Source organism: Schistocerca serialis, chromosome 5 (genome assembly GCF_023864345.2).
Source record: "Schistocerca serialis cubense isolate TAMUIC-IGC-003099 chromosome 5, iqSchSeri2.2, whole genome shotgun sequence".
Taxonomy (NCBI): Eukaryota; Metazoa; Arthropoda; class Insecta; order Orthoptera; family Acrididae; genus Schistocerca; species Schistocerca serialis.
Genome location: NC_064642.1, coordinates 130,536,414 through 130,548,501, shown reverse-complemented (window position 1 = coordinate 130,548,501; position 12,088 = coordinate 130,536,414). Strand labels below are relative to the sequence as shown.

General features: G+C 38.5%; 2 protein-coding genes across 5 annotated transcripts in view; one reads left to right on the top strand and one right to left on the bottom strand.

The window, feature by feature from the left end:
• Positions 1-3,253, bottom strand: part of LOC126481500 (cell growth regulator with RING finger domain protein 1-like) — a 391,341-nt gene extending 388,088 nt beyond the window's left edge. The window contains exon 1 of one of the 3 annotated variants that reach the window (XM_050105288.1): positions 2,971-3,253. In XM_050105288.1, coding sequence (XP_049961245.1) covers positions 2,971-3,080 — 110 coding nt within the window. In that variant the 5' untranslated portion in view covers positions 3,081-3,253. The remainder of the gene's footprint in view (positions 1-2,970) is intronic. The other 2 variants (XM_050105289.1, XM_050105290.1) reach the window with 2 other exon arrangements.
• Positions 3,254-3,528: 275 nt separating this feature from the next.
• LOC126481501 (acylphosphatase-2-like) overlaps positions 3,529-12,088 on the top strand; it is a 67,184-nt gene continuing 58,624 nt past the window's right edge. For both annotated transcript variants that reach the window (XM_050105291.1, XM_050105292.1), the window contains exons 1-2: positions 3,529-3,713; positions 7,949-7,965. In XM_050105291.1, the coding sequence (XP_049961248.1) occupies positions 3,539-3,713; positions 7,949-7,965 (192 nt within the window). In that variant the 5' untranslated portion in view covers positions 3,529-3,538. The remainder of the gene's footprint in view (positions 3,714-7,948; positions 7,966-12,088) is intronic.

Sequence of the window (12,088 nt, the reverse complement as noted above, 5' to 3'; positions counted from 1 at the left end):
CAAACTGTTTTCTCACTTTGCGTTTCAGTGCAAGCTAGTACCTTCGGCGATTCGATCTGTAAAATTGTTTGTACATATTTACACAGAATGTTTCCCTTAGCCACAATTTCGCGACAATATTAACGCTGCAATATGAAGCCTGCTCGGGCGTGAAACACAGCCTTGTCTAATTCGCGTCACGACAGATCTCTTCGCTTTGCATCATTATAAAGATAAGATTAAATGCATACAGGAAAGCAATCTCTCCCCGTCACGCACCATCTATTACTTCTAACAGTATCGGAAGGGCAATCGATACTGATACTGATACCACCACCACCACCACCATAGTTAAAACCCCATTTTGTCATAACTTAACTGGCTTATATGGAGGCAATGTAAACGTGGGCGTAACAGAGGGACAGAAAGCGGCAAAACAATACCCTATACCCTGAAAACCACCTTCCATAAAGAAAATTAACCGAAATTGTTGATAGCAAAACAAAAGCAGAAGTGCTTAACCCTGTTTTCAAATGTTCCTTTATGAACAAATACGCAGGAGTACTGCCGCGATTTAATTCTCGTACCACTGAAAATGTGAGTGAACTGAATATTAGTGACATTGAGGCTGAGAAATAGGTGAAATCGTTAAAACTGTACGAAGTCCTATGGCCCGATGGAGTCCCTATCAAATCTAAAACCAATTTGCAACTAAGTTGGCCCCTCTGTTAACTATAATCTTAGATCCCTTGAACAAGAAAGTTCCGAGTAGCCGGAAGAAGGCACAGGTCACGCCCTTCTACAAGGAGGACAGTAGATGTCATCCGCAGAACTACCGTCCATTATCCTAACAGCTTTGATCCATGCGTTTCAGTATGTCATGTGAGAAAAGAGCGACGTCAGGTTTCACATTACTGAAGTTTTCGAATCAGTGCTGGTTGGCACGGAGGAGGTCATTTTGTATAAGATATCCCCTTATGTCTGACCTTGGAGTATGTTCTAAGAAACTGTTGTAAAACTTAGAACATACTCAAGTCAAAAATAGTGGGATGTCTAACAGAATGACCTCCATGCCAACCAATGCGGATTCCGAAAACCGCGATCAAGTGAAAACTGACTTGCTCTCTTCTCACAAGATATACTGAAATCCATGGAGCAAGGCTGTTAGGTTGATGCAGTATTTCTCCATTTCCAAAAAAATCTGTAACTCAGTATCACACCAGGCTTACTATCAAAAGTACGACCGTATGGACTATCAAGCGAAATTTGTTGGTAGATTGAGGTTTTCTTGGTAGAGTGGACGTAGCACGTTATCTTGGATGGAGAGACATTAACATATGCAGACGTAAAGCCAAGGACCCCAGGGAAGTGTGTTGGGTCTCTTGCTATTATGTTGCATTGATGGACTTAACGATATTAATAGCGACCTTAGACTTTTACAGATGATGCAGGTATCTATAATAAAGTACAATGTGAAAGAAAATCCACAAATATTTAGTTATATCTTGATAAAATTTCAAAATGATGCAAAGATTGTCAACTTTGTAGAGACATGAAATGCAACTCAGGTCAGTCGTACGTAAAGCAGGTGGCTGACTTCGGTACATTGGTGGAATGACAGGGGAAAACAGTCTACAATAGAAATTGCTAACATCACTTGTGCTACCAATCCTAGAATATTACTGAAGTGTGTGGAAACCGTACTACATAGGACTCACGGAAGGTAATGAAATTATATGGAGGAAAACACGAATGGTCACAGGTTTGTTTGACCTGCGGGAGTGTGTCCCAGAGATCTTGAAAGAACTGAACTGGCAGACTATCTTCGTTTACGTCTATCTCGAGGAAGCCTACTTTCAAAGTTCCAGGAACCTGCTTTAAATGATTACTAGGAATTTACAACAACTCGTTCCATATCGCTCCCATAGGGATCGTGAGAACAAGACTAATTACGTCACGCGCAGAGGGGGTTTGCTCATATGTGCATTGAACGGGGAAAAGCCCCAATAGCTGCCATGAACTTCACAGTTGTTTGCGGAGTGTGCATATAGGTAAAGAACATCAACATTTGCAAAGATTAAGCTCTTTATTTTGCTACTAGCTTCGACATAGACTATTACCCAAAGGCGCGTGAGTAAACACAAACACGAAACCAACTTACATGTAAACATGAATAGGGGTCGTACATTTAAACAACTTATTGAGCTTACAAAAGTAAGTATCATATGAGGATCCCAGATTACAGTGCGTTATTGTGAGACTAAGGGTTTAGCACACTAGCAGAACGGAGAATGACTCCTGTAGTGATTCAGTTAGAAACAAAAACTTCTCTAAAACGTATACAGTACTTACTGCGAAAATATTTGCTCAGTCTGCCTTTTTAGACGCTATTTCAAAGTCCATGCAGTATTACACACACATGCTGACGTTTTACTACATCTACGTGAACATTAGCTTTACAGGAGGTACAAGTTATTAAGCAACTATTTATAGTATTGCAATGTCCCTCTGTGGAAACAGTACCTTACAGACATTGGAAAACGTACTACTTTCTCATCAGTTTGAAAAGATGCAATCATAATCCAGTATCCCATGGGGGCGCCGTTTTTGACATCGCATAGCGAACTAATTATTTGATGTTAAAGTTCCAGATATTAACTAAACGTAACTTTAAAGGGATTAGATTTCATAAAAAGTTATCGCATGAAAGTCCATAACTGTTACAGCCACCGGCAGTCTCACTATTAGCGCTCAGCTACTATTTGTTTACATCAACTAAGAATGTCACGCCGTAACAAGAGCAGGCTAGGCACCCCACACATGAGAAATAACATTTGTAAGAATAATAAAAAACAAAATAATTTGATATATTAGAAGAATGCGCTCGGTAAACGTAAAAAATTATGAAAGTTAACTTTAGAAAATCTTATAAACTTGAGCTAAGGACAAATAGCAAAATTCAGTAAGATAAGTATAAAATGTCTTACTCACCTCATTATAAATAAAATCGTAGCACAAAAACATATCAAAAGTGCTAAAACTGAAAATATGTTTGACAGTTCAACCATTGACACAAGGAACGCACTCATTGTAACTAACATAACTTTAATTTCAGATATCAATGTGACTAAACTCAAAACTGTGATTTGGAAGAAGTGATCAGCACCGAGTGTTACGCACAACTACGATTTTTGTTGCCATCGCGTCGCCGACTACCGAATGTGAAAGCGTTCTGCTAGATGTATATTTTGTTCCGATCTTGCCATACCTGTCACGATAGCGTGGAGCGCTCTACAGCGCTATCTGTTATCTAGTGGCCTAAACTCAATTATCAAGGGTAGGGACTACTGACAAAAATAAATTTTTAAACCTTTATTTACAAAATGTGATGAATAACATCGACTTTCACGTATTTTTCACGTAACAGGGAGTAAGTACATTGCAGTGAAATCATGGATTAGATTAAGAAAAAAAAAACGTAATGCCGAAATTAAAGTTCATCGTTCTAGTTGTATCTTTGGCAATATTAGTTTTTTTTAATAATATCTTTGGAAAACAAATGAGACGGCTCGTAGCAACAGTTTTCGCCGGATGTTTGATAGTGAGTTTCGGGAGGTATACGTTGGTGTTGGTACGTAAGGTAGTGTGTGGAAATCAAGTATCGCATACAAAAATGAGTGCACAACTAAAGGATATGGTTTCCGTGGATTTCGAAGTTTTTGGGAGAGTTCAAGGTGTGTGAAATAATCGCTAGATAAATTCTCATAGACCATTGGTGGAAAACTTTACACTACTAATTTTGATACTTTAACTAAATGTAGATAGTTGGTTGAGTGGTATGCGTTCTGAGACCATAATATTCCTTAACTGATACATCCACTGAATCACCTTATGCTATTGCGTTTTAGAAAGTTCTTGCCTTGTTTAGAGGGAGTAGGCAGTTCTGGCTTAATCATCTACATCATAATATGACAGAGCAAAGGTACCCAAAGTGTGGATAGTATAGGTTATTTTTAATTGCAGTTTCTTTTCTTCCCATTATTTTCAAAGCCTAATGGAAAGGGCGCAACTGATTTTATACTTATTCCATACAGTACCACATTGAATCTTTGCAACTAAGACTAGAGTTGCACAGAATCGTAAATAAAAGTATAGCTACTCAAGTTATACTAGTTTTTCAGCATCATCTGTGCTGAAATTATTTATCACACACAGAGAAAACTTTGCTGAAATTAAGCGTGTGATATTTTCAGTTCAATAATTATGTACCCATATAATATTTAAAAGAATTTGGGGATAGTGCACGGGTTGATTCCACTTTGTATAAGGCCACCATTTTTACTGAAACGAGTTTCGCAACCTGTATTTTAATAAAGTGCCAACTGCTTCATACAGATGTATGCAATATCTGCACCATATTTCCAATTTTGGTTAGAGGTCTTTTTGCAGGAAATCATTCAGAGATTTTGCAAGATAACTTCATTTAAAAATCCGTCGTCATGTTGCAAAGAATGTTTCGGTTTAATTTCTATAGATTCTCAAAATACACAGTATCCACCAGTCGCGACGGTATTTATTAACCACATGCATGATTAGTCTGCAAAGTTATTGCTAAACGTTGAGAAATTAATATTGAAGCTTTTGGTAAGTTAATGGTGATTGGACAAGAATCGAAAATTTTTATTACCATTGATTATTTTACAGCAGACTTTGTCATTGTTGTATTAAGTTGTAGTAACAGATATGTATATATAATAATTGCAGTACACATATTAAACACTATAGTAATAAAATACAGTACAGGATGATTTCTTAGAGCTAGTGTCCATGAAGTTATGCTATGATGTAGTATGGTAAAAATCTGCACAGTAATAATTGGATAACCTATATTATAGAAGATGCAATTATACATAACATAGGGCTAGAAGCATAATTATACAAAACATAAACATGCCACATAATGATACAGCAGATTAGGGGAAAATTTATTAAATGCTAATATCCTCCTCAGGCATCTCAGAAAATTTTTAATATCATAAAATGGGTGATCTAATAGCTAGCTGTACCATTTAATGTTAAAAATTTTTAGAAAATTTTAGCCCGGTGATTTGTTGGAAAATTTGAGTAGGTTCACTTTGCGAGAATTTCCAGTTCTTGCTAACCAGTGCCTTGGTATATCTAAATTAGCCTTAGCTTTGGTGTTGTGTTCGTGAGTTTCTTCCCTAGCAGCAAATTCTGAAATATTATTTTTAACACGGACACAGAGTATAAATTTATAATTGTTAGTATTCTGAGTCTGGAAAGAAAAGAGGACGACAGTCCTCCATGTGTCCTATTTCACACATTATGCATAGAACTTTTTTTGTATCTTTAAAGTAGTCTTGGATGTGAGATCGCTATCCCCATACAATCAGAATTACTTTGATTGCCAGTATGTGTGACTGGAATAGTCCAAAGTATGTTGTCCTAAGGCAATCCAAGCTCACTAAATCCCTTAGCTTCAAAATGACGTGTGACGCCGGAATCTCTAAGAAGATTGCACAAACAAAGACAGGTTTTCTATAAATGAAGGTCAATGTGTTTTGATAATTTGAATATTTCATTTTGTATTTATTGATTTGATGAATGACACATTCTGTGTAAGTACCACTATTGAATTGAATTTTTAATTCACTCAAATATGACGGATTGCTACTATTTCCTATAAGTTGATCAGTGAAAGTGATCTGTACTAAATATCATTTCAGTACCATTCTCTTGCTGGGAATGAATATTTTTGGGAACGGAGTAATGTCTGGAGAATTACTTTGATTCCCAGTATTTTCATGACCTATTATAAGTACAGTATTAGGTTGGCATGTGCATTCAGGTGTCTTTGTTCATACTCATCAGAAACTAAGCAATATTTTTACTTGCTGACAAGCCATTTCCTTAAGTTTAATTATATTGTTTCCACTATTAAGCTCAGTTGGAAATACGGAAGCGTCCGATCCCACCCGTCTGCTTCGACCCTTGACATCACAAATATGGCGGAAACAAAAACAAACACACACACTTTCCACTAGAAGCCTAATGACACTAACGGGACAAGCGCGGGAAATGGGGTGTTGTGGGTGGGGGGCAAACTAAATATAAACAAATTTAGACGCCTTGCGTAGCTACAACGTGTAAGTGAAGACAGCCATGCATGAATACCGACCCACCTCCCCAGGGGTCGTAACCCCTGCAACCCATAGAAGATAAAGATGCTTCAGTAGCTGATTAGTGTTTTTTGTCTTTTTTTAAAAAAAAAAAATCTCACGGGATAGAAGGAACAGATCAGAAAGATAAATATAATAAACTAAAACAGAAATTCGAGGAAACAGATAATGAAAATAAGTAATAAGTGTTTTTAAATTAAAAAACAAAAATCTCACGAGATAGAACGAACAGATCAGAAAAGTAAATAAAATAAGATAAAACAGAACTGGAGACAGCCACACTCAAACTAAACTCCGCGCCGTCATGACGTCACACACGACAACACCCTTACGTCACGGGTCAAAGCCGACGCGTTGGATCGGACGCTTCTGTCGACCCGCTCAGTTTTTAAGAATGGTAATGTGGTGGCCCATTCAATAATGCGTTTGTTTTTTTCATGAGTATAGGACGCTTATAGTCTGAAGCATTCAATAGTGCTTTGCCAGCTCCCAACCCAACTTCGACCTCGGGATAAGATTTCATATTAACCTTTGTTGGCATTACTAAATCTTAAGTGAATCACTTATTTTAGTCACCTTCCAACCTAATTTATTCCTAGGGGCTACATCACAGATTAGTGTGTCACCACAACCTACATTTCAAAAACTAATAGTCAGTAGATTTTTAAAATAATAAAATTAATTCGTATGTTGGATACACTTACATATTCCTAAATGTCCATATCCTTTACAGATAAACCATATTAAATCATTTTCCACTGTTTGTGGAATACATAACTTCCACTGGAATTTGTTTTCTCTTAATCTCAAGAATAAAGCATCTTCTCCTATTGTCAACAGAGCCGGCCGCTGTGGCCGAGCGGTTCTAGGCGCTTCAGTCTGGAATCGTGCGACCGCTACGGCCGCAGGTTCGAATCCCCCTCATGCATGGATGTGTGTGATGTCCTTAGGTTTGTTAGGTTTAAGTAGTTCTAAGTTCTAGGGGACTGATGACTTCGGCTGTTAAGTACCATAGTGCTCAGGGCCATTTTTAGAAATATTTTCTGTGTGCTGTTCTGTCTTTTTGTGCACATATGTTGTCACATGACATATCAACATTGTGACAGGCTGAAGTCAGCATCCATTATTGCTGAATTCAGTTGTCCCGAAAATTTGATCTTACAGTGTGAATTGCACACATTCTAGCTACTTGTCTGGTTCCTAATAAAAACAAACATTCTTCTTGTTAAAACGATCTCATATTGTCCTTACTTATATATTATGGGCTAATGATTACAGAATTATTGTAGTTACACAGTCTAACAGGAATTCTTATTAGCTGTATATTTTTTTTATACTTTTCCTTCCCCAATTTATTTTCTGTACATTATTTTTTGCCTTTTTGGTGTTATTTAGTGTTTTTGAATTTTTTGGTTGGATTGGTTATAACCGTTGTCAGTTTTAATATGCAAAGAAGTTTTCAATGTGATGATAATTCTAAACAGAAAATTATCAAAATGAAATATGTTATTGCTCCCTGGAATAGATTATGCTACAGTATTTGTGTAAACAGTTACTTCCAAAAGCACATTTTTGCCAAGACATGTGTTAATGGTAAATGTGAGGAGCATTTTATTATAAGTTTATTTTAAAGTACTCTGTTTGATAGGATGGATATTATAAATAAATACAATCAAATAGATCATGTTGTGATACTTAGCATTATAGTGCCATACTTTCTATTTGACAATGTATAATTTTTTACATAATTGTTTCATTTTTTGTTTCAGGCGTGTTCTTCCGGAAAGTGAGTACCTTATTGCCAACTGAATCAACAGTGGTAATCCACATATTTATGTTCCCAAAGAACCATTTTGAAGTGGAAACAATAGTGTTCATTTTATTTTGCAGTGATTTTTGTGTTGCTGCATTATTATCTTTCTCAAACGTGTAATCTTCCCTGTGGTAACTAGTGTGAATTTTGAAAACACAGTACTTCCTTAATACCTACGTTGCATTATTCACATGATATATATCTTAAATTATGTGGATAGAAGTCACCCGAAAGATTCAGCCTTTCTAGATATTTGAAAAACTTTAGATTCAGTGCCACAGCAGCCTTCATAAAAATAGGAGGGTCAACAGAAAGATCCGATCTCACGCGTCGGCTTTGACCCGTGACCTAAGGGTGTTGTGGTGTGTGACGTCACTACGGCGCGGAGTTTGGTTTGTGAGTGTGGCGTGTTTGTAGATGTCGTGTTGTTGTTTGTTGTGCCCTCTGGTGGTATGTTCATGGTTTTCGTTTGTTTGGTGTGTTGGGCTCAGTTTACTGTTGCTCAGTGGTGAGTGCTGCGTGCGTCATTTTGAAGAGGAATTTATATTAGTGAGTTAACGGTTTTGTGTGATGGTTAATGTAATCATGATTGCTGTACGTTGGGTGAGTCTGTTATTAAGTGTATTCGGTTGTGATTTTTTGTTCAGGAATGGATATGAAAGACCGGATTAATAGTGCTCGGTTGAGGGCTATGATGGGGGAGACAGCTATAGAGCTGATCAAATTTCTTCAGCTATTTGACTTAATTGCCGAAGTTGTGAAGTGCGGTGTGTGCCGCGAACCAATGAAATTGGTTAAAGTTCCTGCCTCTCGGACCAGGGACGGTTACATGTGGCGCTGTCGTAAAGATGACATATGGCGTTCCATACGGCGCGGTACCTGGTTCGAGAAGTCTAGATTGGGCATGCGTGAGATTGTGCTTGTTACATATTATTTTTGTTATAGATCCCCACAGAGTTTTTGTGCGCATGAGACTGGTGTGAGTGAGAGGACTGTTTTAGATTGGTATTCCTTTTGTCGTGAAGTGTGTTCGGAATTTATTAAGTACAGGGGTAAGTTCGGGGGGCATGGGGTGGTTGTGGAGGTGGGAAAAGGAAGTATGGGAGGGGGAAGTCTGTGGCTGGTCTTTGGGTGTGGGGGGCTGTTGTTCCGGGGGGTGGGGGTTTCGAATGTGTTTTTAGGGTTGTGGGAGGGAGGTCGAAGGCTGAATTAGTGGGGTTAATTGAGGAATATATAGAGTCGGGGTCCACAATAGTTTCTGATGCTTTTTCTTCTTATAGGGGGTTGGGTGAGAGGGGATTTAATCATTTAGGAGTGAACCATAGTTTAGAGTTTAAGAATTATGATACAGGGGCTTGTACTAATACAATAGAGGGGATGTGGGGGGTGGTTAAGTCAGTTCTTGGGAGGGGGAAGAGGCGCTCTTCCAACCTTCAGTCTCATTTAGAGGAGTTCTGTTGGCGGAAGAGTGTCCCAGAGGGCTATTGTGTTTTTCGGGTTTTTTTAAGGGCTGTGGGTAAAATGTATAGGCCGAAAGTGGTTAGTTAGGGGGGGCTGGGTAGGTGGGTGGGTGGCTGTGGTTCAGGGTGGGGTGGGTGGTTTATTTTGTTGTATAGTGTTTGTTAAGGTGGGGGGGGGGGAGGGGGAGTGTGTTGGTTTTTGTGTTTTAGTTGTGGAGGATCTATTTTGTTGAAGTTTTTGTTGAGTTGTAGTGTGTGATTGAGATGTTTTTTATGTTGTATTTAGTTTTTGTTTGTGTGTTTTTTATTTTGGGGTTGTGGGGGGGGGGGTTGAGGTGTGGGTGGGTTGGGTTTTTCTTTTGGTTCAGTATTTTTTCGTTGGTTTTTGTGTGTGTGTGTGTGTGTGTGTGTGTGTGTGTGTGTGTGTGTGTGTGTGTGTGTGTGTGATTGTGGTGGCCAATCTAGTTTGTGGGGCTGGAACTTTCGTGTGGTAAGTTCCCTTTTGTTTTTGGCGTATGTGTTGTGTATTGGGGTATAGGGAAGTGTTTCAAAGAAATTTGTGGCTGTGAAGGTTGGTATTGGTATTCGTATTGGGAAATGTTTTTGAGTTACATAGGTCAAGGGTAGTGGTTGATCCTAAGTCATGGGATTGGTAGCTGCTGTTGAGCTATATAGTTGGAGGGAAGTGTTCAATCTCAATGTTTGGTGGAGTATGTTGATTTTTGTAATGGGAGATGGGATCGGGAGATGCTGTTGAGCTATATAGGTCAAGGGAAGTGTTCGATCCCAATTTATGGGATCGGGAGCTGTTGTAGATATATGTAGGTTAAGGGAAGTGTTTGTTCGCTATGTTTTGCGGTGTATTTTGATTTTTGTATTGGAGGATGGGATCGGGAGATGCTGTTGAGCTATATAGGTCAAGGGAAGTGTTCGATCCCAATTTATGGGATCGGGAGCTGTTGTAGATATATGTAGGTTAAGGGAAGTGTTTGTTCGCTATGTTTTGCGGTGTATTTTGATTTTTGTATTGGGGGATGGGATCGGGAGATGCTGTTGAGCTATATAGGTCAAGGGAAGTGTTCGATCCCAATTTATGGGATCGGGAGCTGTTGTAGATATATGTAGGTTAAGGGAAGTGTTTGTTCGCTATGTTTTGCGGTGTATTTTGATTTTTGTATTGGGGGATGGGATCGGGAGATGCTGTTGAGCTATATAGGTCAAGGGAAGTGTTCGATCCCAGTTTATGGGATCGGGAGCTGTTGTAGATATATGTAGGTTAAGGGAAGTGTTTGTTCGCTATGTTTTGCGGTGTATTTTGATTTTTGTATTGGGGGATGGGATCGGGAGATGCTGTTGAGCTATATAGGTCAAGGGAAGTGTTCGATCCCAATTTATGGGATCGGGAGCTGTTGTAGATATATGTAGGTTAAGGGAAGTGTTTGTTCGCTATGTTTTGCGGTGTATTTTGATTTTTGTATTGGGGGATGGGATCGGGAGATGCTGTTGAGCTTTATAGGTCAAGGGAAGTGTTCGATCCCAATTTATGGGATCGGGAGCTACTGTTGATCTATATAGGTCAAAGGAAGTGTCCGATTCCAGATAAGATTGTTTTTTGTGGTATTTGTTGAGTTTCGTGATGTCGGTTTTTTTCGTCGTTTTGCGTGGTTTTGTATGGCGGTGGGTGGCTAAATTTGTTTATATTTAGTTTCTCCCCACCCAAAAACCCCCAATTTCCCACGCTTGTCCCGTTAGTCATTAGGCTTTTTGTGAAACCTGTGTGTGTGTTGTTTATCTGTGTATTTTCGTCTTTATGATACGTATGGAACGCTTTTATATCCGCCATATTGGAATTGTCGTTACCGCCATATTTGTGACGTCATGGGTCAAAGCCGACGGGTAGGATCGGACGTTTCTGTACTTCCAAATAGGAAAATATATTCATGTGGAACATCTAACTAGCTTTTTGAGACACAGCACATTTTTGTGGACCGAAAGCCTTTCATGGGCACAAATGCAATTTGAAGCATGCTCTTGGCAGTGTGATGGATCCATTACTGTTTGTGTTGTGTTTCTTATCAGTTGAATCAGTTTCAGTGATATATGTTGTGATGCTCTCAAAAGCCGAAAAATCTTAGTCCCAGCCTGGCACAAATTTATCGTTAGGCACAAAATGGTCATTGTTCATTAATGACTGAGTCTATAAAGTATTAGATTTAGCAGCAGACATAATACATGTTGAACAGAATAAATGCTTATTAAAAAAATTCAGGAATTTTGTTGTATCATTGGGAGGTGATGGGAATGATGTAAATCATGTTCATGCCCACATGATAAAAATGTTTTGATATCTTCGAGGAGATTTCATTAGTGACTAGAAAAAAACCGTGGCTTACCAAAAACTGTGTATGCTCAAAACCAATGAGTGGGGAAGAAAAAAAAAAAAAAAAAAAATTAATAAATTGTGAAAGCTGAAGATGTTTATGGGAAGCATTCCTTCTGTACTTGATTTTTGAAGATTAGGTTGTGGTAGACATCTTACAGATGAGTGATTTAACTCATTTCCATTACTTCACTTATATTAACAAGCAGACCATTACCTTGGAGTGATCTTAATCCTATTCAGCTGCATCATCAAA